Source organism: Tachysurus fulvidraco, chromosome 16 (genome assembly GCF_022655615.1).
Source record: "Tachysurus fulvidraco isolate hzauxx_2018 chromosome 16, HZAU_PFXX_2.0, whole genome shotgun sequence".
Classification (NCBI taxonomy): domain Eukaryota; kingdom Metazoa; phylum Chordata; class Actinopteri; order Siluriformes; family Bagridae; genus Tachysurus; species Tachysurus fulvidraco.
In genome coordinates, this window is record NC_062533.1 from 13,231,840 (window position 1) to 13,259,749 (window position 27,910).

The following is a 27,910-nucleotide window of genomic DNA, read 5'->3' on the forward strand; positions in this document are numbered from 1 at the left end:
TCTTTGTGGCAAGCTCAGGAGATTACTATGGACCGCTCAAGCCTAAGAAGCCTTTGACTTACTATAACACAGATTCACAACAGCACCTGTACTCCATCACCTGGACCACAACCTCCCATTTGTTGTTGAGGTTGATGCCTCATGCTGTGGAGTAGAGGCACAGCAACCCAGGCAAGCTGTTTCTATGTGCATACTTCTCCCAAAAACTAACCACCTCCGAGGACTATGATGTGGACAACCAGATTCTTCCACCCTCCTTCGTCATCACCTCTGTGCTTTGGGACATTTGGGAGATTTAGCATGCTCAACTCACCATCAGACTTCCTTCTCTGGGTGGAATATGTCCAGAACTTCCTGACACAAGCTTCTACAGGCCTGACATGCTCTCAGTACATTCTTGGTATAAGCTGCCTTCTTTCCTATTATCGGGGGAGCCCTCTGACATGCCCAATGTTGACAACTGGTTTCAAAGAAGCAATGATGGTCTGGGAAAGTGCACCCAGAGTTATCCACCAAAAAGCTTTGCCTCAAAACACAGTGCAAAAAGCTCAACCCAAGATACATTTCACAATTCACAGATCAGACAGAATGTATTGTGTCCAGCTGCCAGCAGACTATTGCATTTCTCCCTCGTTTTATGCATTACTACTGAAGCCAGCTCACCCCCCAACTCTTGCAACAACCCAGACACCGCATCTCAACCACCCTTGGAAACTGACGGTTCACCGGCCTACTAAATACATGAAACAGTCCTCTTGAAGAAGAGTAGGTCAGCTTTGAAACCTGGTCGATTAGGAGGGCTACAGGCCAGAGGAGAGGTCCTGAGTTGATGCCAGTGACATCTTTGACCCAGCAATTACAGCAAAATTCCATCAGGACAACAGGGAGACCTGCCTCAAGACCCATGGGTCGCCCTAGAAGAAGATCCCTGGGAGGTGTTTCTAGACGGGGCATTCTGTCAAAGCTACAATTGCTATTCCCCCTCTGAACCACCAGAGTGAACACTTACCTGAATATTGAACACTTCTGGTTCAAGTGAACACTTAAGGATTCCCAAACATTTAAGTTGCATCCTCACCACAACATGAGGCCAAGTATTTATTCTGCACACCAAGCCATTTCATTGTTTTCTCTCTTTGTCACTCTGTGTTCCACTTTGCTCTGTTTCTGGGTTTATGGTTTATGATTTTTTTGTCTTTGTTTTGTTTTGTTTGTTCCATGAACTGTGTTCTCTGGTTTCCCAGATCTTACTGCCTGTTTTCCACCCTGTTTTTATTCTACCTTTAATAAACATCCACAAATCCAGCTGCTCCCACCGTTTGCTTATATTCATTTGGTTTTGAGACGTTAATCCTTTTTTGTCTCATGGATAATGATATTAAACGCTTGTTTAACATGAGTATTGTGAGATTGAATAAAAAAAAAAAAAATCAAACTTGTGTATTGTCACAATGAATTTGAAGTAGAGTTGGATCTCTGATATTTATGTAAATAATAATATGAAATATTAAAGAAATAGTCTTCCAAAATCTGCTTAAAATCAAAGTTGCTACAGTATGTCACATGGTAATAAACACAATTATAATAGTAGCATATTGCACAATACATGAGTTTGTTTAATTATCCAAACTACACGGTTCTACTTGTTGTTTAAGTAGAAATAACGAGTCATCGCTGTTTTGAACTGCTGCTAGTATAAACTTATGTGATACTCAATATTTGTGTAAATTGCAGTATTACACACTGAGCTGAGGATGCCAGACTGCTTTATAAACCAAATTGAGGTTCGAAATGAAGACAGCACCCGCAGGAGTGCTTGGCTGTTCCCCTGTAATGACTATTAATAACCCAAACACTAAACGAGTTGTTACAGATCCACTGAGTCACACACTGGTTTCATCAGCATCCCACAAATGTGTGAGGCCCTGGACTTAGTGCACTCAAGCATTTGTGTGAACTGTGTTTACCAGAAACGGTCATAAAACAGCTCGCCAAATCACCTCCTTCTCCTCCTCCTTCTCCTTCTCCACTTGAGGCACCGTGTAAGGTCATCGATAATCACGTAAGCAAAGATTTGGACATGATGGGACATCAGCGCTGTCATACTTGGAATTGTTTTCTCCTATCCATTATAATAAAGAATCATTTTTCCCAGCAGTGTACTTTGTAAACAGGTTTAGTGAACGAGCACATTAATTTAATTGTTGGCCTTCCTATTAACGTGTCTGTGTTGCTCAGCTTTTTCAGCATCCTCTCATATACAAAATACAACCACCGAACCATAAACATTCTCAAGATCCAAACAAGGCTTGCATTCAACCTCATGGAAATCATGAGTATGTCTTGGTTTGATAATGGAAACAACAGGCCCGCACTTTAACATGCATTGAATCTAGTCACTAATTACTTCATTTTCTGGATACTGTTTAGTCGGATGGAAAAAGGCAATGTTTTATTATTTCTATATTATTATATATTGTTTAATATTATATTGCTTGTTACATAGAAGCAGTAAATGGCTGTTTATTCCATTTTTTTCTTTATTACACTAATATACTGTTGATACTGTTACCCCAAAGTACTACAGCAATTTACCAGCACTAAGAATGTTTTAATTGTAATTAAAAAGTGATATCGTGCATTTGAACCATTTGTAGGTAAATTTAATATTGTGGAACAATTTCCTGTTATAGCTTACGTTATAGCAGCTGTAAACTATTACTTTATTCTCTCTCAAAGTTAATTTGGACAAAAAATGCAGCTTGTCCTGTTACAGAGGAAACACACAGCCCTCCAGCCTTACTTCTGACTGTTATAAAGCAGTGACGTTGAATATTTCTTCCTACTTACTAAAATTCCATATAAATACACATTTAAATAGAAAAGAATTTTATTTCTAAAAATAAGAATTATTTTTGTATAAGCATGTGTTCATTAATATAATCCTGTGATTTGTCCTGCAGCCAGATATTTTCTATAACTCTCATTATATTAAATAAATATTAAATATTACATAATATTTATCAACACAATTTTATATTATTTATGACAAGTTTTGGAGTTTATTTCAGAACTGAATAAGTGCTGGGCAAAATTAGGAATGAGATGACCTAAAAGAAATGATATTCGAAAATTAATGGAGAAAGTGGAGGTAATAAACATCGTGTTACGCATCATAAATGAAACAAACAGCACAAATAAATAGCACAGATTTCTATTTATTTCATCTATTTAGCTATTTAACTATCCATCACCTGTAGCTATTAAGACATCCTTTCCTGCCTAAATAAAATGTATACTTTTTTCTTATTTTTTTTTATTACAAGTGATTTATTTTCCAAATAGTTTTTTTTTCTTTTTCTTATGAGTAATTTATGTACTAAATTAAAATATTTTTGTTTGATGGTAAAATTGTAAAACCTAAGATTACATATTTTTGACTGCAATTTTATAATTTTAGGTATTCGGATAGATAAATAAAATAAAATAAAATAAAATAAATAACAGCCTTTACCCTGACCACTGGTGTAATAGTTGTCTCAACCTTGTCACATAAATCACATGAAACTCATGTTACCCCAAAAAAAAGAAAAGAAAAACATAATTAATTTATTATCTAATCTAAATATTTTCCTGTGGTAAATTTAATTTTTCAGATTGTTCAATGGGGGCATGGTGGCTTAGTGGTTAGCACATTTGCCTCACACCTCCAGGCGATTCTAGCCTCCGCCTTGTGTGTGCATGTTCTCCCCGTGTCTCGGGGGTTTCCTCCGGGTACTCCGGTTTCCTCCCCAAGTCCAAAGACATGCATGGTAGGTTGATTGTCATCTCTGGAAAATTGTCCGTAGTGTGTGAGTGTGTGAGTGAATGAGTGTGTGTGCCCTGCAATGGGTTGACACTCCATCCGATGCCCGATGACGCCTGAGATAGGCACAGGCTCCCCGTGACCCGAGAAGTTCGGATAAGCGGTAGAAAATGAATGAATGAATGAATGAATGAAAGAAAGTTTGTTCACATGATGTCACGTGTTTACTCTGAGGTTACATACAATTTCCTGAAATAATATACTGCACTTTATGAGCACATTTAAAATATAGCAGATCTCTTGTGTCAAATAATTCAGTCTATTATAGAAAGAAGAAAAAAAATCTTTTCTTATCTGGAAATCATTAAAAAGTTACTGTAGATCTCTGGATAATAGAACAGAAAAAATAATAATGCATTGCCTTGCTGGAATTTTTCAAGCATCTTGTTTTAATTGAAAATTAAAATGAATGCGGTTACTGTTAAGGTCCAGCTGTTGTAAAAATCACTCCCTGTCCCACTGAACATTGTTCAGAGTCCCTGTGTGAACATGAGCTCAACACCTCACCTCCTCATCACATCCAGTCGAGACACAGAGTGCGTGGGATCACGTCTCACCCAGAGCAAATTTCTGGAGCTTAGAGGCTATGAGATCAGGGTTAGAGGTCATGTTTGACATCATTGGTGAGGCGCGGTGAATATGTTGTTGATCAAAAACCCTGATGTCATGCCTGATCTTATTGGGGATTACATAAAGCTTCAGTTTGCAGGGAGGCATTTTGTCTTGCTCACTTCACTCTTTCTCTCCCTCTCTCTCTCAGAGGGAAATCCCCCTCACAAATCACTAGTGCCTGGGAACAGGGCTGACATAGATTTACTGCAAAAACAAATGAGATGCAGGGTCAGCGCATGAGCTTCCACCATTTTTTTGGTTCAGATCGTTCTAAACTCGTATACCTGCATTCAGCATCTAAAGGCCAATATCTGATGATTTGATGAGACAAGGCTGAGAACACATTTGCTTTTTTTCATAACAAATGAAATCCTTTAGTGTTTTCTAACAGTGTACACTGACAAATTTGACTCCAGGCGATAAAGAAGTAACTAGTAACAAACAGGAGCCAGAGACAGTGGGATGTATTTGCTGCTCATCCAAAAACATGATATCAATCATGAATGGGGTCAAAACGCATGCAGACATTAAAAAAAGAAGATAATTCTTATGTGTAATCCAAAAAATGCAAGCAGAAGTCAAAACCAAAATGATTAGGAACACCTGGACTACAAAGTAGCGGAACTAGATACTGATATTTATTGTACAGTATATAACAGAGAAGGATCTGCAAAACACAAAGGGATATATGCATAAAGTGTAAAGAACTAGTTTGGATTAATTAAGTCATTTATTTAATCACATGGAGCATAACAGAAGGACGGGAAGACGCTCAGCTATAAGACTACAAAGACCATTTTTACCTAAACAAAACAAAACAACTTCGACAAAAAATGAGTACACACTGGGCACGCAACAAAACTGACACAAGTAATCGGATGTCACAGGATACAAACACAACCATATTCTACAGGATAAGAACTCTGTGACCAAAACTCACACTCACACTTTTTTATTAACCACCAATTATTTATTATTTTTTTAAATTAATTTCTAAAAATCTGGTAATCCCAAAATCTTCATATACATGATATTGGTATATTTAAGCTACACAATAAATTAAATAATTTTGTGATCACCAAGCTGCCACTGCTGGGACCTTCATCGAGGGCCTAAAGGGCCTCAACTTCTCAGATGTATAATTGAGATTAATTGAGAAATCTTAGCTGCTCTGGATGAGAGCATCTGCCAAATGCTGTCAATGTCAAATGTAAATTGAGCTGCATCATGAGTTCCAGCTTTTCACTACAACTCAAAACGGTCCAAAATTATAGCAAATTATACAAAGAAAAAAACAAGATGGCTGTCCAAAATGGCTGCCCTGAATGTTACAACAACATTCTCTTTGTTGAAAGATCCCTGAAGGAACAGTTTGAGGCAGAAGTTTACTGAAAAGTTTTCGGGTTTTTTGCTAGCAATATTAGTACTGTAGCTGCAATGCATATGTCTTGGCTGTGCAACAACACTTGAGGTAAGACTGAAATTGTGCAAATCTAAATCATTTTTTGCCAAACTGTACACAAAAACAATAATGAGACTAATTAGATCGGTGGTGTATGAACAACAATAACAGCTCAGGATGTGTGATCAGGACAACAGTGAAGAAATCAGGAAATAAACCAGGAGGCCCTGAGTAATAACACAGCAGATATTCGTTTCAGTGACATGATGAATTAGGAAGTGTTCCAATTTATTACCTCATGTCAACAAATGAGCTCATGAGGCTAGATTGTCATGCTACTGATCTTTCATTTTATTTTAAATGCCGTCTTTGGATACAGAGTCTGAGGGATGTGTGTTCATCTTAATCACCGCCATGACTTCATGACTTGCATTTCCAAGCAGCTTAAGTTATCCACACTCTTCATTTCCTGGTGATGTCAGTCAGACCACCCAAGTGCTTTTGGGCTTTACACATGTACTGTAGACTTGAGGTCACATCATGTTGTCATCGACTTCAAATAGATTCAAAAACAACACCAAGGCTGTTCACGTCGTTGTTGCTCAGGTTAGAGGTTGCTGTCTGAAATACAACCTTTGCTTAATTTGTTGACAGACCTTTAATTCAATTGAATTTACTCCCATTGGATTGTAAAAAAATAACTCTCGGAATATTCAAGATCATAAAATAAATAATTTTTAATTGAATCATGAAAGTTTATATAGGCTCAAAAATGAACATTACCCAGAGAGCAAGTCTTCAGTGGTTACGAGTAACCACAAGTCAGCTTCTTAAAATCATTATTACCTAAAAAACAAAAGCATGGACATGGAGACATGACTACAGATAGTCAAGCAAACAACCAAACAAACAAAAAACTGTCAACGAAAAGAAAAGACGAGACATGGAAAATGTCTCTGGAGCTGTTCACGTTAAATATTCACTTTTATATCATGCTCAGACATATTATTCCCTCTATAATTCCATCTTAGTGAATATAACATGCTAAATTCTCCTCTTGCTGTATGTCATGTAGAATGAGGTCCAGAAGCAGTGGGATGGAGGCTCCTGACAGCGGACGCCTTCAAGTCAAACCGCCCAGCAAAGTCTACCAAAAAGACAAGGAGGAAGTAGACAGCATTGAGGATATGATTAAGAAAAGTCCTGCTGTGGTGGAGATGGAGAAGGAAGAGAAAGTAGAAGAAGGTCCTGTACGTGCGATAGTGCAGACATCGCAGAATCCTGCAGAGGAAAAGTGCAGGAAGAAAGCAGGACTGATGCAGCTTTCTAAAGAGGAGCTGCTTCACCTGCTCGGCATCATGGAGGGAGAAGTGCAGGTAACTCATACAGTATATTTAACTATATGCTCTGGCAGAAGTAAATGAATTGATTTAGAGTCAAGATCATGCTATTTTAGTTCAAGGGTGTCATTTTATCCATGTTTATAGATTCATACGGTGTCACAAACAAAATTATGGATATTTGTATACAGCAAAAATGTACTGATGTATTCACTGATAGAGATTTTGGAAAAAACATTATAATGGATGCTAACAAGCAGCTAAACACACAAACTTTCACTTTAAACATATCCAGGCTAATAAGAAACTCTGTAGAACTTCTTTTAGTTTTTTTCTAATAGACTTTTTTTTGGCTGTTATTTGTTTTCTTTTTTATTTTAGCGCCTCAAGCTATACAGTATGTCTCTCTCTTGTGGCCACTTTTTGCAAACACACCTTGAGTCACAGTTTCAATACTATATATTTATCCATCCATCCATCCATCCATCCATTTTCTACCGCTTATCCCGGGCCGGATACTATATATTTATTTATTTTACAAACAAAACACCTTACATTCTCTCATTTTCTGTAGCGCTTATCCTACACAAGATAAGAGAGAAGAACCTATTCTAGGTGACACATCGTAACAGTGCACGATCGCACACACACAATAAGCCTACGATGCATGTCTTTTGATTAGTAAAGGAAAATGGGGAAATTGGAGGAAAACCCTGAAACACAGAGAGAACATGCAAACTCCAAAAACAGAGGAACGGAGGAACCGATCCTCCAACCTCGGAGGTGCGAGACAAACGTATTAACCAGAGAATGGCTGCATAACACAGATTCAGTTATGTGTCTTAATATAAAATATACAAAAGACCCCTGACTACCATACTTTCTCTACTAAAGTATGTATACATAAGCTATAAAGCTGTCATAAAGCTTGCAGCATAGAGCTTTCCAACTGACCTGAAACAAAATGGGAAAAATAAAGGTACAAAGAATAAAGAGACATTCTTGACTATATATAAGGAATTAAGTAAATGTTCGTGTTTAAGAAAGCTATACACAGGTGTCACAAAGCAATCTGTCATAGAGCGGCACCTTGCAACAGGGTTCCAAGTAACACAAACAACTGTGAGATTTCCCTATAGCAAAGAGACCACACCTTAAAACACACACACACACACACACACACACACACACACACACACACACACACACACACACACACACACACACACACACACACACACACACACACACACACACAGCTGAGGGTGGTTCTGCATCAAATGGTGTTGGAACATTTGAGTCTTGCAGGTTGTTACACGTTTACTCATTTATTGACCTTTTTAACATCTTTAATCCACATATTACACTTGATTGATTGATTGATTCATTCATTGCTCCATTTAAATATTTTCACACCACTTTAGCACTTTTATTTAATAGTTTGCTTGACTTTCTGTCATTTTTACTTACCCAAATGTGCAGTTTTCATTTTCCTTTTTTTTTTTTTTTTTTTTTACAAATTAAGTTAGTGACAGTTGTGGCTGATGGAATATCAGCTTAGAATGACTCATTTCTTGAATAAATAGTGACTCACATCTCAAAATGTAACCTTACATTCTCATGGCGACGTGAGCCAACCCTACTGAATGACGTTAGATAGCAAGAAAGTAAGCTTGTTATTAATCCAGTGAGGAACACGTCGAGGGAACTTTGCCAATAAGTTACACAAATATAAAATATTTTTTAACTGTGACTTGTCCAACAGTGACAAGGATTTGTTTTATGGGTATTAATTTAGACTTCCTTGTGTAACATTACACTGACTTTATATCTTCCAGGTGCACTGATGAAGTGATCATTTGTTCAAAAGACACTGGGGCTTTCAAAACTTTTTTCAAACATTTGTTCCACTGACTAAAGATGGAACCACATACATTACTGTATTTTCTCCTTAGCTGACATCTTGTATATAAAAAAATACACAAAATTATTCACCCGTTTAATAGCCCAGTTTTCCAGCTATGACCCTTTTACTATTTTCAGGACATTTTCCTGTTCTTGGAATTTTCCATGACTGAAAAACTAGACTTTACATGTTTAAATGTTAATATTTTCCCACGTTGCACTTGTACTATACATAAAGCAAAGCCAGGGGGTCAGTGATATATAAAATAACTAACTAACTAACTAACTAACTAACTAACTAACTAACTAACTAACTAACTAACTAACTAACTAACTAAATAAATAAATAAATAAATAAATAAAGTTATTATGTAATTCAGTTCACTACCTTCAATGTTTTTAACTTTTTGATGGATTTGTATCCAAACCTCAAATAACAAAAATGCAATGAATAAACTGACGAATAAACCAATGCACTCTTTAAAAAATAAAGAAAATTACATAAAAAGACTCAAATATCTCTCAGATGCCAATATATAACCAGAACATTACAGTACACCAATGATTGGGGACTCGAGTCATATGACTTGACTCGAGTCAGACTTAAGTTACAAATTTGAGACTTGAGACTTGCTTGACAAATATAATATAAAAAATATAAAAAAAAGACTCGACTTGACTTTGACTTGACATTCATGACTTGAGACTTGACTCGGACTTGAGTTAAATAACTCAGAGATGGGGGACTCGAGTTGACTCGATTCAGACTTAAGTCGCAAATTTGAGACTTGAGACTTGCTTGAAAAATATTAAAAAAGACTCGACGTGACATTCATGACTTGAGACTTACTTGTGACTTGCACATGTGTGACTTACTCCCACCTCTGCAGTACACACATTTTAATAACTAGCTTAGAATTATTAATATACTATTTAGGATAGTTTAAACCAAATCTATAAATCTAAACTAAATTTTTTTAAATTATCTATTTAATTATTTATATTAATATATGTCACAATTTCATTATCCTCCGATCATCATCGTAGCAGTTGGTTTGTTTTTGCAGGCTCGTGAGGACATTATTCACATGCTGAAGACAGAAAGGACGCAGCCAGAGTCCCTGGAGGCTAAGTATGGATCGGCAGCCCCTGTCTCGCCTTTGCAGGCCTTACAGAGAGACAACATGCTCATCTCTAACAGGACACATGAGGAAGACGTCTACGAGCTCCCCATGATTGAGGTTAGAGACGTTAATTAGATGACTGCGTCTCAGTTAATTATGTAATATACTGTACAGAGCATCTTCATTAAATAACACACTGTTACACATGTACGCTTTCAGGCTTGTCAATCAGATTATAAGTGGATCCTTGCTGGTTTTGATCAAAACAGATAGATAGATAGATAGATAGATAGATAGATAGATAGATAGATAGATAGATAGATAGATAGATAGATAGATAGATAGATAGATAGATAGATAGATAGATAGAACGAACTAGAATCAACTCTCTGGTTCAGTTTTACAAACAGTAGATAGCTTTAGAACATTCACCTTCATCATCTTCGTCATACATTCACCTTCATCATCTTCATCATACATTCACCGTCATCATCTGTTTTTATAATCATTTGAAATATCCAGATTTGCATGTTTATCGACTGTAAGTAAAAATTTAAAAGGGTACGTTTTACCAACATATAGAGTTTCCTAGAGGTGGTAACATTACTGTTTATTTTGAACTTTTAATTTCCTGTTTATGCAATTACAAAATTTAACTATATAATACACAATTATAGAAGGGAAATTATTTCTAATCACACACTTTTGAGTGTGGTTCTTCTCAAAGCCTCGTTTCAGGGGGTTCGTCCTCATCTCCGACGTCTCTGGCTTGCTCATCAAGAGTACATTTAAAATGTGAAATCATTAAATCATTTATATCCTGAATTGATATATTTCTGTAAAGCAGCTTTGTGACAATATCCATTGTTAAGTTCGCTATACATATTAAATTGAATTGTGTAGTTTTCTCTATAATATACTATATAATATTACTCTATAACATACCCTGTGATAACATATTCTTATACTAATATAAAAACTAAGATGAAGATGATTTCTGTGACGTTAAAGCTGGACCGTTTGGAGCAGAAGCACAGAGAGACGTACAGACGGATGCTGGAGCAGCTCCTGCTGGCTGAGAAGTTCCACCGTCGTACAGTTAATGAGCTGGAATGTGAGAAGCGCAAACACATCGACTTCATGAACAAGAGCGACGACTTTACTAACCTGCTGGAGCATGAGCGTGAGAGGTGAGGAGAGGAGAGGAGACACTGCTCTGTGTGTCTGTGTGTGTGTGTGTGTGTGTGTGTGTGTGTGTGTGTGTGTGTGTGTGTGTGTGTGTGTGTGTGTGTGTGTGAGTGTGTGTGTGTGTGTTAGAGTGAGATATCACACAGCACGTAGTACATTGTTCTCACACAGAGAAGGGAGCTTTGTTCCACAACACTTCCATTTACTTACATCTCGGGAAACACATTGAGGGCGAGCGCATGTACACAATGATGCTGAGTGACAACAAATAAAACACATCAAAACACTAACAAACATGACCGTGATCAAAAGACGAGAGACAGAAATGACACAAAAAGAAAGTGGAAAAAAAAAGCAGTTACAATCACACAAGCCTTGATTTGTGATTAAATATTTATGTAAGACTTTACATCAAGGCTGTCTTCATAAGGACTTCATAACACACTCAAAAGCTTTGAATGATTTATTTATTCAATAATGAGTGAGAATACATAAAGAGGTTTTGTCAGTATTCCCAAAATAGCATCAGGCATATTTTATCATATGCCTTGCATAGATGTCAGAGAAAACACACAAACCATGAGACACTATGATGTTATTGGTAAATAATCATTAACGACAGAAGCAAGACAGACTGATTCCTTTCCAATTACAGCGTGTCTCAAGGAGTTTTAGGTAATTCCTGTTATCACGTACATTCTAGCTGTTCCTCTACAGGCTTCTATTTCTACTCTCTCTTTTATAATTTGATATGACAATCCAGACAAAAAAATACAACTTGTACGTTTACGGCTTTTGGCAGACGTCCTTACATTTTTATACAACTGACCAATTGAGGGTTAAGGGGCCTTGTTTAGGGGCCCAGCAATAGCAGCTTGGTAGACCCTGGGATTTAAAGTCACAACCTTCCACTCAGTAGTCCAACACCTTAACCTCTAATCTACCACATCCCCTACATTGTCTGGAAACAGAGAAACCAGATAGAGCAATGTTCTTTATGCATACACATAACACACTGCTTAGCATTTGGTAACATATATTAAGAGAAATATTCGAGCATCCGACTTTTTTATTTGGCTTTACGGAGAAACATGACAGTTTTACCAAATAGCAAGTTTTTTTTTTTTTGATACTTTTGGAAGTATCATTTCCAAGTCATGATAAAATTAAAAACATAAAAAAAAGTTGTCTATGAATGAATGTGTGTGTGTATGCCTGTGTGTGTGTGCTATGAAGCTCTTATTTCTGTAACGTCAATACATATGTGTTTACTTTATTAAAATAATGATGTCATCTTCCATTACTAGAACATGTTTTAAATAAATTCTCATGCATTTTTGCAAAAATATGGTGCCAATATTTAAAATGAACCAATGTTATAAGAGTATCTAGTTTCAGACGATGCAGATGTTTGTACATTATTCACTGCTTATGAGTCATTTATGATGTCTTTATTTTCTCTCGCAGTAAGACGAGTCTTTTTGCTTCATAAAACATCAGATCATTTTACAAACACTAGCTGTTCGTTAAAAGTCACTCATTATTCTTTAAGTGTGATTATATTCTATGCTTACGCATGTGTTATGACGTTCGTATGGAGTCAGCCTAAAGTTTTACTGATACTGCCAATACTTTGGTTTATTCCAGCACTGTATGTTACGGTCGACTTTCCCAGGTCAGAAATGAATCATCGAGCTAGAATACACACCACACACTGTCTCCATAAACATGTCTGGTTCAGATTTAGTGTAATCACACAAAGACTGCCACACAGCAGCTCACAAAGTCGAATGGCACCAAATGAACCAAATACCCTGTGTTTTTAGGGCTCACAGCGGATGAGTGAAGCACCGCTGATTAGTGATCCATCAATCAACACTCACCAGAGATATAATTTGGTCAAATCTGGAACAAATCTGGAGCTAATGACACAGCCAGCAGATCTAAAATACAAATAGATTTGTGTGAATATACAGTTATAGCGGTGTTGTACTGTGCACCGTATAACTACACACAAAGATTCGGCACAACCGGATAATTTGACCTCAATAGTTATCCCAGTACCTCAAAATTTTTATTTATTTTAAATTATTTTTTCTATTCTTCTAGCTGATAAACTGTGCAATGCTTCCAGCACTGCAGTGTACCTTCTCTTTATAGAAAATAAACTATAGATATAGTTTACAAAATAAAACTATAGATGCTTAGTCCTATGATATTTAAATATGTAATAATAATAATAATAATAATAATAATAATAATAAAATTAATAGTAGTAGTAGTAATAACAACAACAACAATAATAATAATAATAATAATAATAATAATAATAATAATAAGAAAAAGAAGAAGAAGAAGAAGAAGAAGAAGAAGAAGAAGAACAATAATAAACAAACAAATAAATAAATAAATAAATAACAATTTATTTATAGGCACCTTTCAAATCACTCAAGGTCACTATACAAATTCAAACAAGTAATAAATAATAAAATAAAAGTAAACAACAATAAAAAACAGTTTATCATGATACTAAGAGCATCTGGAATACGCACTTCTGAACAAATAGGTTTTGAATGTGGTGAGAGAGTCTGTGTTACGGATGTATTTCTGGAGAGAATTTCAGAGACGAGGAGCAGTGAGACTAAATGCTCTTGCCGCTGTGGTGGTTAAACGGGCAGGAGGTGTAATGAGGAGCTCTGATGAGGAAGAGCGGAGAGGGGGGGAGGGTAGAACTTTATAAGATCTGAGAGGTATTGTGGAGCAAAATTATAATGATATTTAGGAGAACGATCTTAAAATCAATATAGTTTAATAGAGAGCCAATGGAGTTTTTGAAAGGAGGGGGTAATGTGATGCATGAAGGGAGTTTGGATTATGATACTGTAGACCAGAAACAATACAGGTTTATGTAAACAGCAGGAGCATGTATTCATGGCGGGAAATTCTCAGGAACTGCAAGTCAGTAGGACATCCAGGTTTCTATTGAAGCAGGAAGGTAAATTACATAAGCAAAAAGCTTGTAGACAGAGAAAATCCAGAATAGAGGCAAAGTAAATAGGCTTCGTGTTAATTGATGAAATAAAGACTCGTGGTCTGTTGTCATTCAAGGGCTTTTTTTTATACTTCTATTACTGAAAATCCTGTTTGTCTTTACACTTTTACTACAACTGTGTGCTCTAATGATTTAAACACAATCACACAAACTGATGTCACTAAAAAGAGCATTTGAAGAATTTGAGGTTTTTTTTTTTGAGTCTGTTTCCTCTCAAGGTTTCTTCCTCATGTCGTGAGGAGGAAGTTTTTTTTTTGCCACTGTCTGGAAAACTGCTCTGTTTATTATTAAAAATTCAGTACAAATGAAAATGGAACCGAGCTACAAAACTATACTATAGCAGACTTAGACAATTGGACACACAAACACACAGACACACACGCATATTATACATACACACGCACACGCAGGCACACACACACATTCGTACACACAGACGCACACATACACAAACAGAGACACAGACCCCCCCACACACATACACACACAAACACACACACACACACACACACACACACACACACACACACACACACACACACACACACACACACACACACACATACACACAGGCACACGCACACATATACACAAACACACAGACACACAGACAAAAAAACGCACACACACAGACACACGCACACGTACACACACACACACATGGACAGAGACGCACACACACACACACATGGACACAGACGCACACACACACACAGACACAGACCCACATACACACAGATACTGTACACTCTCACATACAGCTGTGTCTTGGCTATTCGGTGGTCCAGGAGAATCCTGTTGCTTACACACCTGATCCAACTGATCAGATCATTAACAGCTTGTTCCTGGATGTCTTAGAGAATACTACAATGTGCAGCACAAGGAAACTCCAGGCACAGGATTGGGAACCACTGGACTACATCAGTACAGCAGAGACATTCTGTTTCTCATTAACTGTGGCAAAGCTATGTTTATACTCTATTTGGATAAGCAGCACACACAACTGAGCAACCTGAGCATCGGGACTCTGTGTTCACATTCTCCAGGCCTGACATGTTGGGACACATGCATCGTAATATTCTGGCCCATCTGATAAATCCCTTACAGAAGACGATTGCTATCAGACTCCCTTGTGTGCACACTAGGATGGCATGATATGGCTCATATGCAAACGCTGATCTCATCCAATATTACATGGATAATTTCCTCTCAGTTTTGACAACTGGATGCATGGATATAGATTTGAAGGCTTTGGTCCCGGTGTAGAAATGGTAGATTGTGATCACGCTCGGTATGAAAGCATAAGGAAACGAGGTGAATGGATAAAAGGTTTTATTCCGCAGAAACCTGTTTACACTCTTTCATTCATTTAGAAGCATGGAAATGAGTTCAGTTTAATCTAATTATCCAATTTATTTGCGGTGGCATTTCTTGGAACTGTGTGATGGCAGAAAAGTACATTAGGCTTCCACCACATGCCTGTGTTATAAAATACTTGTTACTCCGATTAAATACGCACTTTACTCACGTCAAGGGTGCTCACAGCAGTTTATGGAAAGTTGACATGGTGACCCTGTTCGCTGGAAAAAATCACATGTTGCTGCTTTTTTTCATGATATAAACCTCCAACCTACTAACCCTGGTCTGTCTGAGAGCTTTTGTTTACAGTGTAAGGCTAATCAGATTGACTGATGAATTCTGTCTGTTCGCTGTATGTTATGTGTTTATGTGAGTAATCTGTGAATTTATGGCTTTTTCAGATTTTTACCATAAACCTTGTAACACTTTGGATATCAATTTTGACACCTACTACTGTATTTGACGAGCTTTAATTCCATTGTCTATGCAACTGAGATTTCTTCTAACATGTTGTCTACACATTAGCATGTTTTTAAATTCCTTTATTCATACATGTTATTTGGCAGACGCCCTTATCTAGAGCAACTTACATTTATCTCATTTATACAGCTGAGTAATTGAGGGTTAAGGGCCTTGCTCAGGGGCCCATCAGTGGCAGTCTGGTGGACTGGGAATTCAAACTCATGACCTTCTGGTCAGTAGTCCAACACCTTAACCACTAAGCTACCACTTTCCCAGACATTAATAATATTCTAGTGAATTTTGCTCAATTTCAGAACTTGACAGGTGATTTTATGACTTTTTTTTTTTTGTAAATGAATGATTACTTTATAAAATGTTTAGCATTCATTCAAATTCTTAAATTTATTTTAGAATATTAATATTCTATAATATTATGTCTTGTATTATAATTATTAATATTATATCAAATAAGTAATGATTAATGATTACAGTAGGAATGCTTAAAGTTCTGTGGGTAAAACAAAAAACCCAAAAGCTTTGGTTAGTATCTAATTATTTGTTTGTTTGTTTGTTTGTTTATCTTTTTCTTGTGACCAAATGAAAAATGTTTTAATTAAAAATCTATTTTAAGTTAAAGTTTTGGTCATTTTTTTCAAAATAGTTTTAGACAAGTTTTAGAATTAATAATATTAAATCAATAAAAATCTAACTAACTAACTAACTAACTAACTAACTAACTAACTAACTAACTAACTAACTAACTAACTAACTACATTGTTGAATTGTACATACTGATGGGACAGTTTGACAATTTGGTAATTTTCATCACAAATGTTAAAAAATTATTATTTAGCCAAGATAAGCTTTTTTAGCATAACTACTAAGCATAATTGTAATCATTATTAATATAAATTTTATTTTTATTAAAGTTTTTTGAGAAAGAAAAAAATAGGCATAAAATAATAGTCTAATAAATAATTGCAGTGACAGAAAAAGGCAAATAATAATGATATGAGATAAAATAATAGAAAAATAGAAGCACAATAATTGAAATAAGATAAAAGTTGAATGAATGTTGGACGTTTTGCATAGTTAGTGCACAAATATTTCACATTTGCCTGATGCCTAAAATGCATCCTTAATTAACTAATTCAGCACTTTTTAAGGTATAATGTCCTTTCAATTTAGATCCTTTTACACAAACACATCAACATTTAAATGTGGAACTATGAAGCCATTTGCACCGCAGTTATACGTCAAGTATATCATGTGGTATCTGGTCATGTTTGTGCTGCTGCAGTGCCTTTCTGACCCCCCCTTTACATCGCCTCATGCTCCGTCTCAGTGCTCATCTTTCAGCAACGTGTGAGCACATTCTTCTCCGATCCGCTCATCTCAGAAATGCATCACAGGTGATGTCATACGGACCCCACAGCACCTGTGATTGGTTAGCAGGGCACTAAGCGGAAAGGCCCACCCTGAACAATAAAACTTATTGTGGACTCAGTTCCAACAGGGAGCCCAGATTTGCCGTTGTCCCACTACATTAAATTATTTTTCTATTTTTTTTTCTATCATTTTTTAATCATATATTTAATCATATTTTCTCATCATATTTAAAGCAGAGTAAACTTTTCTTTCCTTTCTAATATACTTCAAAATGTACTTCTAATGTTTCAACCCCCCTTGTTTAAATGACATAATCATTTCCTGATGGATGTTAGGCCTAGAGCTGTGTTTAAAAAGGAGTTTCATTAATAAATTCCCATCAGCCTTATAATTTAGTCTAGTCACATTCCTTAAGTTGATGTAACTGTTTATTTTTAGCTATAAGTTGAAACTGGAAGATTTTAGAATTCGTTGTTTACTTACGTTTTGGACTGTTTTGAGGTTGCATTCAGAGTTGGTGTAAACTAATGAGAACAGTTTGGTCAGTCAGTTTCAGATCATGGAAATGGTCCGACTCTACGTCTTCACCTAACATCGATGGTTACATCATCCTTGAGGTATTTGCATGGTCTGAAGATCTGGACCATAGTAGTCATAGCCATTCAGGCATTTTGCATATTTTGCATAAATATTTATCTAAACTAACAACTGCCTTTAGCAGCCTGTTCTAAACAAAGGAAATCCAAGCAGAATCCTACTCAAATCAGATTTTTAAAACTTCTCCATTCCTGTTTTTATATTGTATACAGTAGTTCTCATGACCTAAAGAAAAAACATCTTTTCCAGCAGTATTTCAGGGTAAAAGGGTTGAGCTAGACAGAGAACGAGTCTGGCATTGTTCCCTCAACAAAACAAAACTTTTCTTTTGCATTGTTGTCCTGTCTCCATGGAAACATTTGGTCACGACAGCAAAAGGAAATATTCGGGTCATGCCGGACTCCCGGTTAGCATGCTGTGTGAACTGTGAATCCTTGCAATCTTTAAGTACTTTGACCACTTGGCACATTGACCGATTGTTGTTCTGTCCATTTCCTGAGACAACATCCTGACTTCATTCTAAGCAAACAGTGAAAAGAGAGTGAGGACAGACTTTGTGAGAAACGACACCCCCCCTCTCTTGTCAGTCCCCTCCTCTTCTGCCCAAACAAGGGTAGAACAATTCTGTGCCTTATATGGGAGGATGATATCACCAGCTAGTGGAGCAGTGCCTTTCCACACAGTGTTCACCTTTCATTTTGCACTGATGACATGTTTGGAATGCGATGCCTAACTCTGCAGGAAGCATGGGACCTTCGCTCGACCCTGCCGAAGTCTTATAACGACAGACACAGCTGAAAACTCATTAGACATGGACGCACGTGGAATACATCATAGTTAGCTGGTGAGTTTGAAATCTGTTTGGAATCTGACAGATGTTGAGGATATGAACACAGCGGTGAGTGCAGGTTCGATTTAGATCTGTTTCAGAATCTTGTGATGTCTGGCACTTAAGAAGTTTGGTAAATATGTTGACTTTAAGTTTAGCTTCTCTTTCATCTCTAATGGGCTCTGCGGCACTTGCAGTGGATTTATTGTGCTGACATAAAGGTCCCCTGCAGAGTTGAAGCAGTGTAAACATTTACCACTATCACGGGTGGCTGCTTTTTAGGTGCTTCTGAGTGCAAGGCACGCATAAGAGGAACAGGGATTTTGTGAAAGTCTTTCATGCCATGTTACGTTGTGCAGTGCTTACAGTGCAAGCATGTGAAACACATTAATCTGTTGTCAGAGACAATCACATGACCCCTTCTTTGTTCTCTGCTGTCATATTTTTTTCTCTTTTCTGCTTCTCTGCCTTGCATCTTACTAGTGTTTTATTATGTTGTTATACGGGCATCTGATCAATGTTTCACAGAACTCACATATGTGGGTTCCAGTTTTATCAGGTAAAGAACTGAGTTATAAGAAAAAAAAATACTGTGAAAAAAATCTTGTGTTTACACTCATTAATTATTCTTACAAATTGCCATCAGCATAAACAGATTTTCTATTTCCTTTGTGTTCTTCCCAGACTAAAGAAACTGTTGGAGCAAGAGAAGGCATACCAAACACGTAAAGACAAGGATCATAGCAAGCAACTAGAAAAAGTAAGAGATGAGCTGGTGAAGCTGAAGTCCTTCGCTCTGATGCTGGTGGATGAGAGGCAGCTCCACGTTGACCAGATTGATCAGCAAAGCCAAAAGATCATGGACCTCGGCAAAAAGCTGCAAGAGAGAGATCAAGATCTGGAAAGTGTCACCAGCAAATACAAAGAGGACAGTCAGAAAATTCAAAAGTTAGAAGTGGAGTTAGAGCATAAAGCTGCGAAGTTCTCACAGGAAAACGAGGACATGACAAACAAGCTCTCCAGCCAGGAGTCCCAAAACCGACAGCTACGCATAAAGCTGGCTGGTCTGTCTCGGAGAATTGAGGAGCTAGAGGAAAGTAACAAAGCGCTTCAGAAATCTGAAGAGGATTTGCAAGAGTTAAGGGACAAAATCAGCAGGGGAGAATGTGGAAACTCAAGCCTCATGGCTGAGCTTGAAACACTTCGTAAGAGAGTGTTGGAGATGGAGGGAAAAGATGAGGAGATCACAAAAGCTGAAGCACAGTGCAAGGACCTGAGAAGGAAGCTTCAAGACGAGGAGAATCACAGTCGTGAGCTGAAGCATGAAATCGAAAAGCTACAGAAAAGGATGGCAGACTTGGAGAAACTTGAGGGTACTTTTAACGCAAGCAAATCAGAATGTAAGAATCTTCATGCAAGCCTTGAACGAGAAAGGAACTTGACAAAGAATTTATGCAAGGAACTGGAAACTGTTAAAAAACATGTTAAAGAGCTTCAGTGTGCCGAGTCGAGGCTTGAAAAGGCAGAAAGCAGCTTAAAAGATGATCTGACAAAACTGAAGTCATTTACTGTAATATTAGTGGATGAGAGGAAGAACATGGCAGAAAGAATTAAGCAAGAGGAGCAAAAAAGCGGAGACATGAGCAAGCTGTTTAAGGCTGAGCAAGGCAAGGTCATGGAAATTACAGAGAAGCTGATAGAAGAGAGCAAAAAGCTTTTGAAACTGAAGTCAGAGATGGAAACGAAAGTGTCAGCTCTCACAAAGGAAAAAAATGATTTAAGGACTAGACTTGCATGTGAAGAAGAGAAACAAAATGATCTCAATGCAAAGGTCAACCTAATGCAAAAGAGAGTGGATTATTTGGAGGAGGCCGAAAGAAAAGCCAGAAACAGAGCCGATGTAGACAAGGCAAGATATGCTGATGAAGACAATAAGGTTAAGGAGTTAACAGAGGAGATTGATAGGCTAAAGAACCGCTTGAAGCAGCTAGAGGTTGTGGAGGGTGATTTGATGAAGACAGAGGATGAATATGACATGCTTGAAAAGAAGTTTAGAACAGAGCAGGATAAGGCCAATGTCCTTTCTCAGCTTCTAGAGGAAATGAAGTCACAGATTGCCAGGAACAAGGCCATCGAAAAGGGGGAGGCTGTGAGCCAAGAAGCTGAATTAAGATTGAGGTGCAAGATGGAAGAGGCCAAAACCAGAGATTTGCAGGCAGATGTCCGGGCTCTTAAGGAGAAGATTCATGAGCTGATGAACAAAGAGGATCAATTATCTCAACTTCAGGTCGACTACACGGTTCTACAGCAGAGGCTCATTGAAGAGCAGGACAAAAAGAAAAGTATGAGCCAACAGATCCTAAACCTCACCAAAGATTTAGAGGTGACTAAGCGATACAGCAGAGCACTACGCCCTAGCATGAATGGAAGGAGGATAGTAGATGTTCCTCTCACTTCAACAGCCGTTCAGACAGATGCACATGCCAACGACGCTCTTGAAGAAGAGACCCCAGCGGTATTCATAAGGAAATCTGTTCTGGAAGAAAATCATGTGATGAGCAATTTGAGGCAGAAAGGCCTGAAAAAGCCAGCAGTTCTAGACCGTTATCCACCTGCATCTACAGAACTAGGTATAAAAAAATCATTGATCCCTTGGATAAAGAAGAAAGAAGCAAGTGCTGACACACAGGATGGCTTAGACAAGTTGACTTATAACGTTAATGGAGATGCGTCACCTCAAGCACCAGACTTAAGTATGACACAACGACCAGGCCGGCCACTGCACATAAGGGTAACTCCGGATCATCAAAACAGCACTGCCACATTGGAGATCACCAGTCCTCGTGCTGAGGACTTCTTTTCAAGCACCACAATCATCCCCACTTTAGGGCTGCAAAAGCCACGGATAACTATAGTTCCTAAATCCACTACTGTGTCACCAAAGGGCAGCTATGATGTAATGGACAGGACCAAGTCTCCAGTGACCATTACGACCATTTCTAGAGCCAAGTCACCAGAGGGTAGCAAGATCTCCTATCCTGACTCTCCAAGTTCTCCTGTCTCAGTCATTACAGTTAGCACAAGTCCAGTATTACAGGCGCCTATCTCTCCAGAACCTCAGGAAACCTCAAGCATCGGTCGAGCTGTGTTCAAGGTGACTCCAGAGAAGCAGACAGTGCCAACACCGGTCCGCAAATACAACTCCAACACCAACATTATAACAACAGAAGACAACAAAATCCATATTCATCTAGGGAGTCAGTACAAGAGGCCTCAGGACTCTGGAAGCAGCCCTATGCTCACAGTAAGGCCTATGAGTGTATGCCCAGAGAACAAGGAGACGCCTGCTACAGGGACTGTCCTGCGTTCCCCCCGACAGTCTTCCTCCACTTCGATAGGGAAAAGCACTCCTGGCAAGATGACAAGTAGCATCACCATTACTCCCATCACGTCTGCTCCTTCAAGGCCAACCCAGTCTGTGGTAAGTGATCCTAAACCGTACATAGTAAATGTCATCTTTTAATCGTCTTGTTTGCTATTAGTTATTTAGCAATTAATAAAACTGTGTGACCTTGTGACCCTAAACAACATAATGATGTGCAATCTTCTACATTACAGTTGCTTCTGAATTGTTTCAAAATGATATCAGGGGGTGTCTGCTCCCTAGATAGATCTCTGTCCAGGTAGAGATACGTGCAATACATTACCTAACATGTGACTGTTAACTAACCCTGGAATGACCCTTTTATACCAATTCCTCCGCAAACCAGTGGAATTTTATTTCTTCAATTGTTAAAATAAGTTTTATTTGGCACCAACTGACTGATCCCTCATATTTAACCATGAAGTTAGCCTGAACTATTTGCCTAGCACTTAGCATTAGCTATTCTACCTGTGTGAGCAGACGCGCGCTAACATGCATATCCTGGCACAATAAGACCCTTTACTAAAACAAGCACAATAGCTAATCGAGGGCTGAATCTTAAAGTGTAATCTGTTATCGACTCTTGTGGATACATGGTAGGTTATATAAATGTCACATGTTAAACACACAGTTTGGAGATGTTTATAAAATAATCAGCCTTTTGGATCCTTGAAAAACTCTTTACTGCTTGAAGCGTCTGAGTATTTGTTATATAGCAGATGGCCATCCCTTTCTACAGTTAAACAGTTTGACAATGTTGGAATTTAAACAGAAATTATTAAAATGTTTTGAAATAAATGGATGGACATTTTAATCTGCAATGAAGGGGCTTGCCATCCCTATGTGCTCAAACTACATATGACTTGTGGGCTGTCTTTTAGTGAAAGGAGTGATGTTGACCAGCTCTCTTCTGGCTGAGGGATAATTATAAATGTAATTTTAAAAGTTCTGTTTTTCTGAATATTTAAAGTCACCTGACTATTAAAATGGCACCAGCACTTTTGGACATTTTTCCAACAATTTTCCAATTAATTTAATTTAGTAATTGTGATGAAAAATGCTGTAAACCTTTTTATTTGACACATATCCTTCTTTCAATCTTTTTCATTACCAGTCCGGGACGGATGTGCAGTCAACTCGGTCTTGCTCAGCAACACGAATCCCTATGTCAAAAGGTATGAAACCAGGCAAAACTGTAATGGGCCTTGCTGCAGTATCCAGGATAGAGTCTCGAGCTGAAAGCCAGTCAATGAAAATTGAACTGAGGAAGTCTGCAGTAATCAGCTCAGTGTCCACAGCAGGGGGCAGAAGCTGAGAGTTTGGCACTCTGTAATTGTTAAGGTTAAACAATCTATGCTCAGAGCCACTGATGTACCCGAGTAGTTTAAAGTGTACCTATGAGGACTCAAAATTGAAGCACTTACAGATAACAGATAACATCATTATCACCTCTGCTTTCAGAAAATGTGATTATGTTTGTATTTTAAAATATAATATGGTCTGGAAAGTATACAGTATGTATATAGTATTGTATATACATACTATCTAATGTATATTGTGTTGACACTTGAATATACTGAACATACAGTTCTTTGGCTGGAATGCTACATCATTTTCCCTACTAAATCACAATGTTAGGCTACTAACCCCTTGGCCGGGTTTTTGGTTTACTTAAGTGCCTTCTCTTATCATTTAATTTCTTTTTGCTGTTTTGTTTGTTTTGTTTGACATGATAGTTTCTAGTGGAGGTTTCCAAAATATGAAAAGAAAAATTGCCTATTTAATATAATCTGTCATGTTTGATTCACTTGCACCAAGCCTTAATAAATGGAAATTTTTCATCCCTCTACGTCAGTATATTGCCTTTTACTGTTGATGTCTCACCGTTTACTTGTATAACAAGTTAATAATATTATTTGCATCAAACATGGACTAGGAAACCTCCAATAGGTGTCCCATGATACCATACATCATGCTTCATTTAATTCTTCTTTCATCTGCAATTCTTAATTCATCTGCATAAACACTGATAAAGCACCATAAAATGCTTTACTGAGCATGCAGCACTTTCACTAAACATGAACGCCATTGGTTACTGAGAGTGGGTAAAAGATCTTAAGCAGAGCAAATGTCAGCTTTGTTATAATTCAATATTAGGATTCTTGCAGGAAAAAACACATTAACGCTCAAACAGATGACTTTTTATGGGTGTCTTGCGCCACTTGCTGGATATCGCATGTACAAAAAAATCTTTTTTGTTGTTTTTTTGAGGCATAAGTTTGGTGCTACGTTTTCAGAATAGATACAAGCATGTCATGTGTAAGTTAATTTATCACATTTGTGTAGTGGTTCTGGAAAACCCATCAGATGGGGCAGTGCCTGAATTCCAGCTTAAAAATAAAATGAAAACATACAAACTGGTTTTGGAAAAAAAATGGGGTTTTCCCTGGGAAGTCGTGGCCTAATGGTTAGAGAATTTGACTCCTAACGTTGTGGGTTCAAGTCTCGGGTCAGCCACGACTGAGGTGCCTTTGAGCAAGCCTACAAACCCCCCCAACTGCTCCCCGGGTGCTGCAGCATAAATGGCTGCCCACTGCTCCGGGTGTGTGTTCACGGTGTGTGTGTGTTCACTGCTCTGTGTGTGCACTTTGGATGGGTTAAACACAGAGAACAAATTCTGAGTATGGGTCACCGTACTTAGCCGTCACTTTCTATACTATTCTTTGTAAATATATTTTTTATATATATTTATATACTTATATAATTTATATCTACCTTTAGAGATAATGGTGGGTAAAGAGACAGTTAAACAAACAGGATGGTTAAAAGAACATTAGACATATCTGTCTAATGATATTTATAACCTTCCCGCTTACTGATTTCTTTACATAATAAATGTCAAACTTCGATAAAGTTGGTGGAGAACTACTTTCTGCAGCCTGATCAGTTCAGTTTATATAAGCTCAGATGCACATAAATGTCGAAATTTCAACTCAAAATGAAGACAATTTTTTTCAGAACTATTTATACTCCCATTGTGAAGGGTTTTTCCATGCCACCACACAAATAAACACCAGCGCACCAAGATTCAACACTTACAAAACATCGATCATCTGAGAACAACAATCTTGCCAAAGTTTGACAAAGGAGTGAAAGAAGCCATCTATGTCAAGACAACTCTGAAGAAAAGTTTTTGAAGCACATAGTTATCCTCACAGAGCTTTACATATGTTCTTGCCAAGCTTCATGATGTCATATGTGCTTATCACAGGTAGGGTTAAAATGCTGGGGAATTTCCCACCATTTACTGGGAATGATACAAGATATCACAAGTCTAGACTACTGGTATTATTATTGGATGTGTTTCTGGTGTATCTGAACATCAGGCAAAAAGTACAGAAGTGACAGATGGGAATCTGTCCAAGACACACATTTGTTTTTACTAAAAATTTTGAGACAACAGACAAAATTCAAGAAACAAGAAAACAAGGAAAATTCCTACTAATGTGTGGTCCAGGCTTTTTAAATCAGTATCCATTCCATGATATCATCAGACATGAAAACCAAATGTTCTGTGTTATTTTTATTTTGGAATATTTCTTTTCTAATCATTTTTCCATCAATTGACTAGCACCAGCTTTTCACCAAAGTGCTGTTCATAATAAATTCAGCTAACATTCAGTCAAATTGAATTCCGTCAGAAATTCTTTCAGTATGACAAAATCTTCATGTAGATGTGATGACCAACATCATTAAGATACACAATCACTACATACTGTTCTGTTCATTAACTAGCAAAGTTTTGTCCCACTGCTCTACGTGATCCATTTAGAATTTTTAGAAATACAGAACATAATATTTAATGATGATGTGAAACTGCAGTGTGGCAAAATGTGCTTTGGATCGATAGATTTCCATTAGGAGGCATTGCAGCACATAATGGTAGCTTTGCTGCCTTACACCTCCAATCCCCAATGTGATCATGAACTTGGGTTACTATGCATATGGAGTTTCACACGATGTCACTAAAGATCTATGAATAAAATAATACTTTTACTTAAATGCATTATTAATCATTTGTTTATTGCAGCCTTCAATTTGTAGCATTAGTGCAACTCTAAAAAAATTATTATTTTTGGCATTTAAAGAACAATATACAGGCCTTTTTCCAAATAAATAAATAAATAAATAAATAATAAAAAAAAAAAACTCTGTGTGTGTGTGTGTGTGTGTGTGTGTGTGTGTGTGTGTGTGTGTATATACACACACACAGTTTTAATGGATTTATTAATAGTACCCCAGTGAGCAACCTGATTTCAAGAAACATCAAAAATGTATCTTTGCCCCCAAATAAATTATAAATTAAATTATCATAAAAAGACTGTTCCTGGGCCTAAATCTGACTCATAATTATAAAGATGCTTTATATAAACATTTGATCTACTTAGGTATTATTTTTTTGGCAGTATAGTCTAGCTAAAATCACAGTGTGTCTGTGTTGGCTAATAAATTATTACATTTAGTTTAAAAAAAAAACAAGGCTAATAGCTGCATCTCTAGCTAACTCTTCCTTTTTTCACCTGCAGAAAATGTTGTGCTCCGCTTGACTTTGGAGCCTCGTTGAGACTCAGGTGTAGCACTAAGGATAAGCATATCTACAACTCAGACTGTATTCCTGTATGCTCCTCAAAGAGCATGTGGATCAGCACCACCCTCAACTTTACTCCTGGAACCAATTTCTAGGAATCTGGAGCACACAAGTGTCTTTTGTTACTGCTGTTTTTTTTTTTTTTTTTAATATAGTGTGATTCAGTGATGGACATTTTGCAGAGAAAAAAAGGAAGTTGTGGGATACATGATAAATGAATGCATGCCAATTGGATAGAACTGGATTGAAAACATGAAATCTGGAAATATGACTGACATTTAAAAGATGAAAGGTGAAAGTGATTTTGATTCCATTTGTTTTCATTATTTTTGAAGACCTGGTATTTGTATGTATATGCAGTTATGAAGGTATTGCTGTGGAAATATATGTATATTCGAACACTGTCATTACGGAGCTACTGTTTTAATGGAGTGAGTTTTAAATTAAAATATGGATGCCAAACAAAGTTGGTCAGTGGAACTTAATTAGTTTTAATAACACATGGTACAAACAGTCCAGTCCAGGTTTTCTTTCTAAAACAGAAATTGCTGACATTATGGATATACATAATGCTATAGTATTAATTACCTTGTACATAGTATGATTACTGAACAGGAATCAGGTAAACTGGGATATGTTATAACAAGCCTGAAATGTTGACCACATTAATAAACGTTAAAGAACTAACACGATTTTATCAGTGTTGTGACTTGT

The 27,910-nt window shown here is 37.2% G+C and overlaps 1 protein-coding gene across 5 annotated transcripts in view; it reads left to right on the forward strand.

The window, feature by feature from the left end:
• The window catches only part of LOC113655653 (filamin-A-interacting protein 1), a 36,643-nt gene extending 8,755 nt beyond the window's left edge, over positions 1-27,888 (forward strand). Inside the window, exons 2-8 of one of the 5 annotated variants that reach the window (XM_047801692.1) lie at positions 6,955-7,255; positions 10,192-10,365; positions 11,260-11,438; positions 19,809-22,605; positions 22,743-22,807; positions 23,663-23,723; positions 27,135-27,888. In XM_047801692.1, coding sequence (XP_047657648.1) covers positions 6,956-7,255; positions 10,192-10,365; positions 11,260-11,438; positions 19,809-22,605; positions 22,743-22,807; positions 23,663-23,723; positions 27,135-27,155 — 3,597 coding nt within the window. In that variant the 5' untranslated portion in view covers position 6,955 and the 3' untranslated portion in view covers positions 27,156-27,888. Of the gene's footprint in view, positions 1-6,954; positions 7,256-10,191; positions 10,366-11,259; positions 11,439-18,953; positions 19,194-19,808; positions 22,606-22,742; positions 22,808-23,662; positions 24,398-27,134 lie in introns of those variants that run through there. The other 4 variants (XM_027166308.2, XM_027166307.2, XM_027166310.2 and 1 more) reach the window with 4 other exon arrangements.
• The last annotated feature ends 22 nt before the right edge of the window (positions 27,889-27,910 follow it).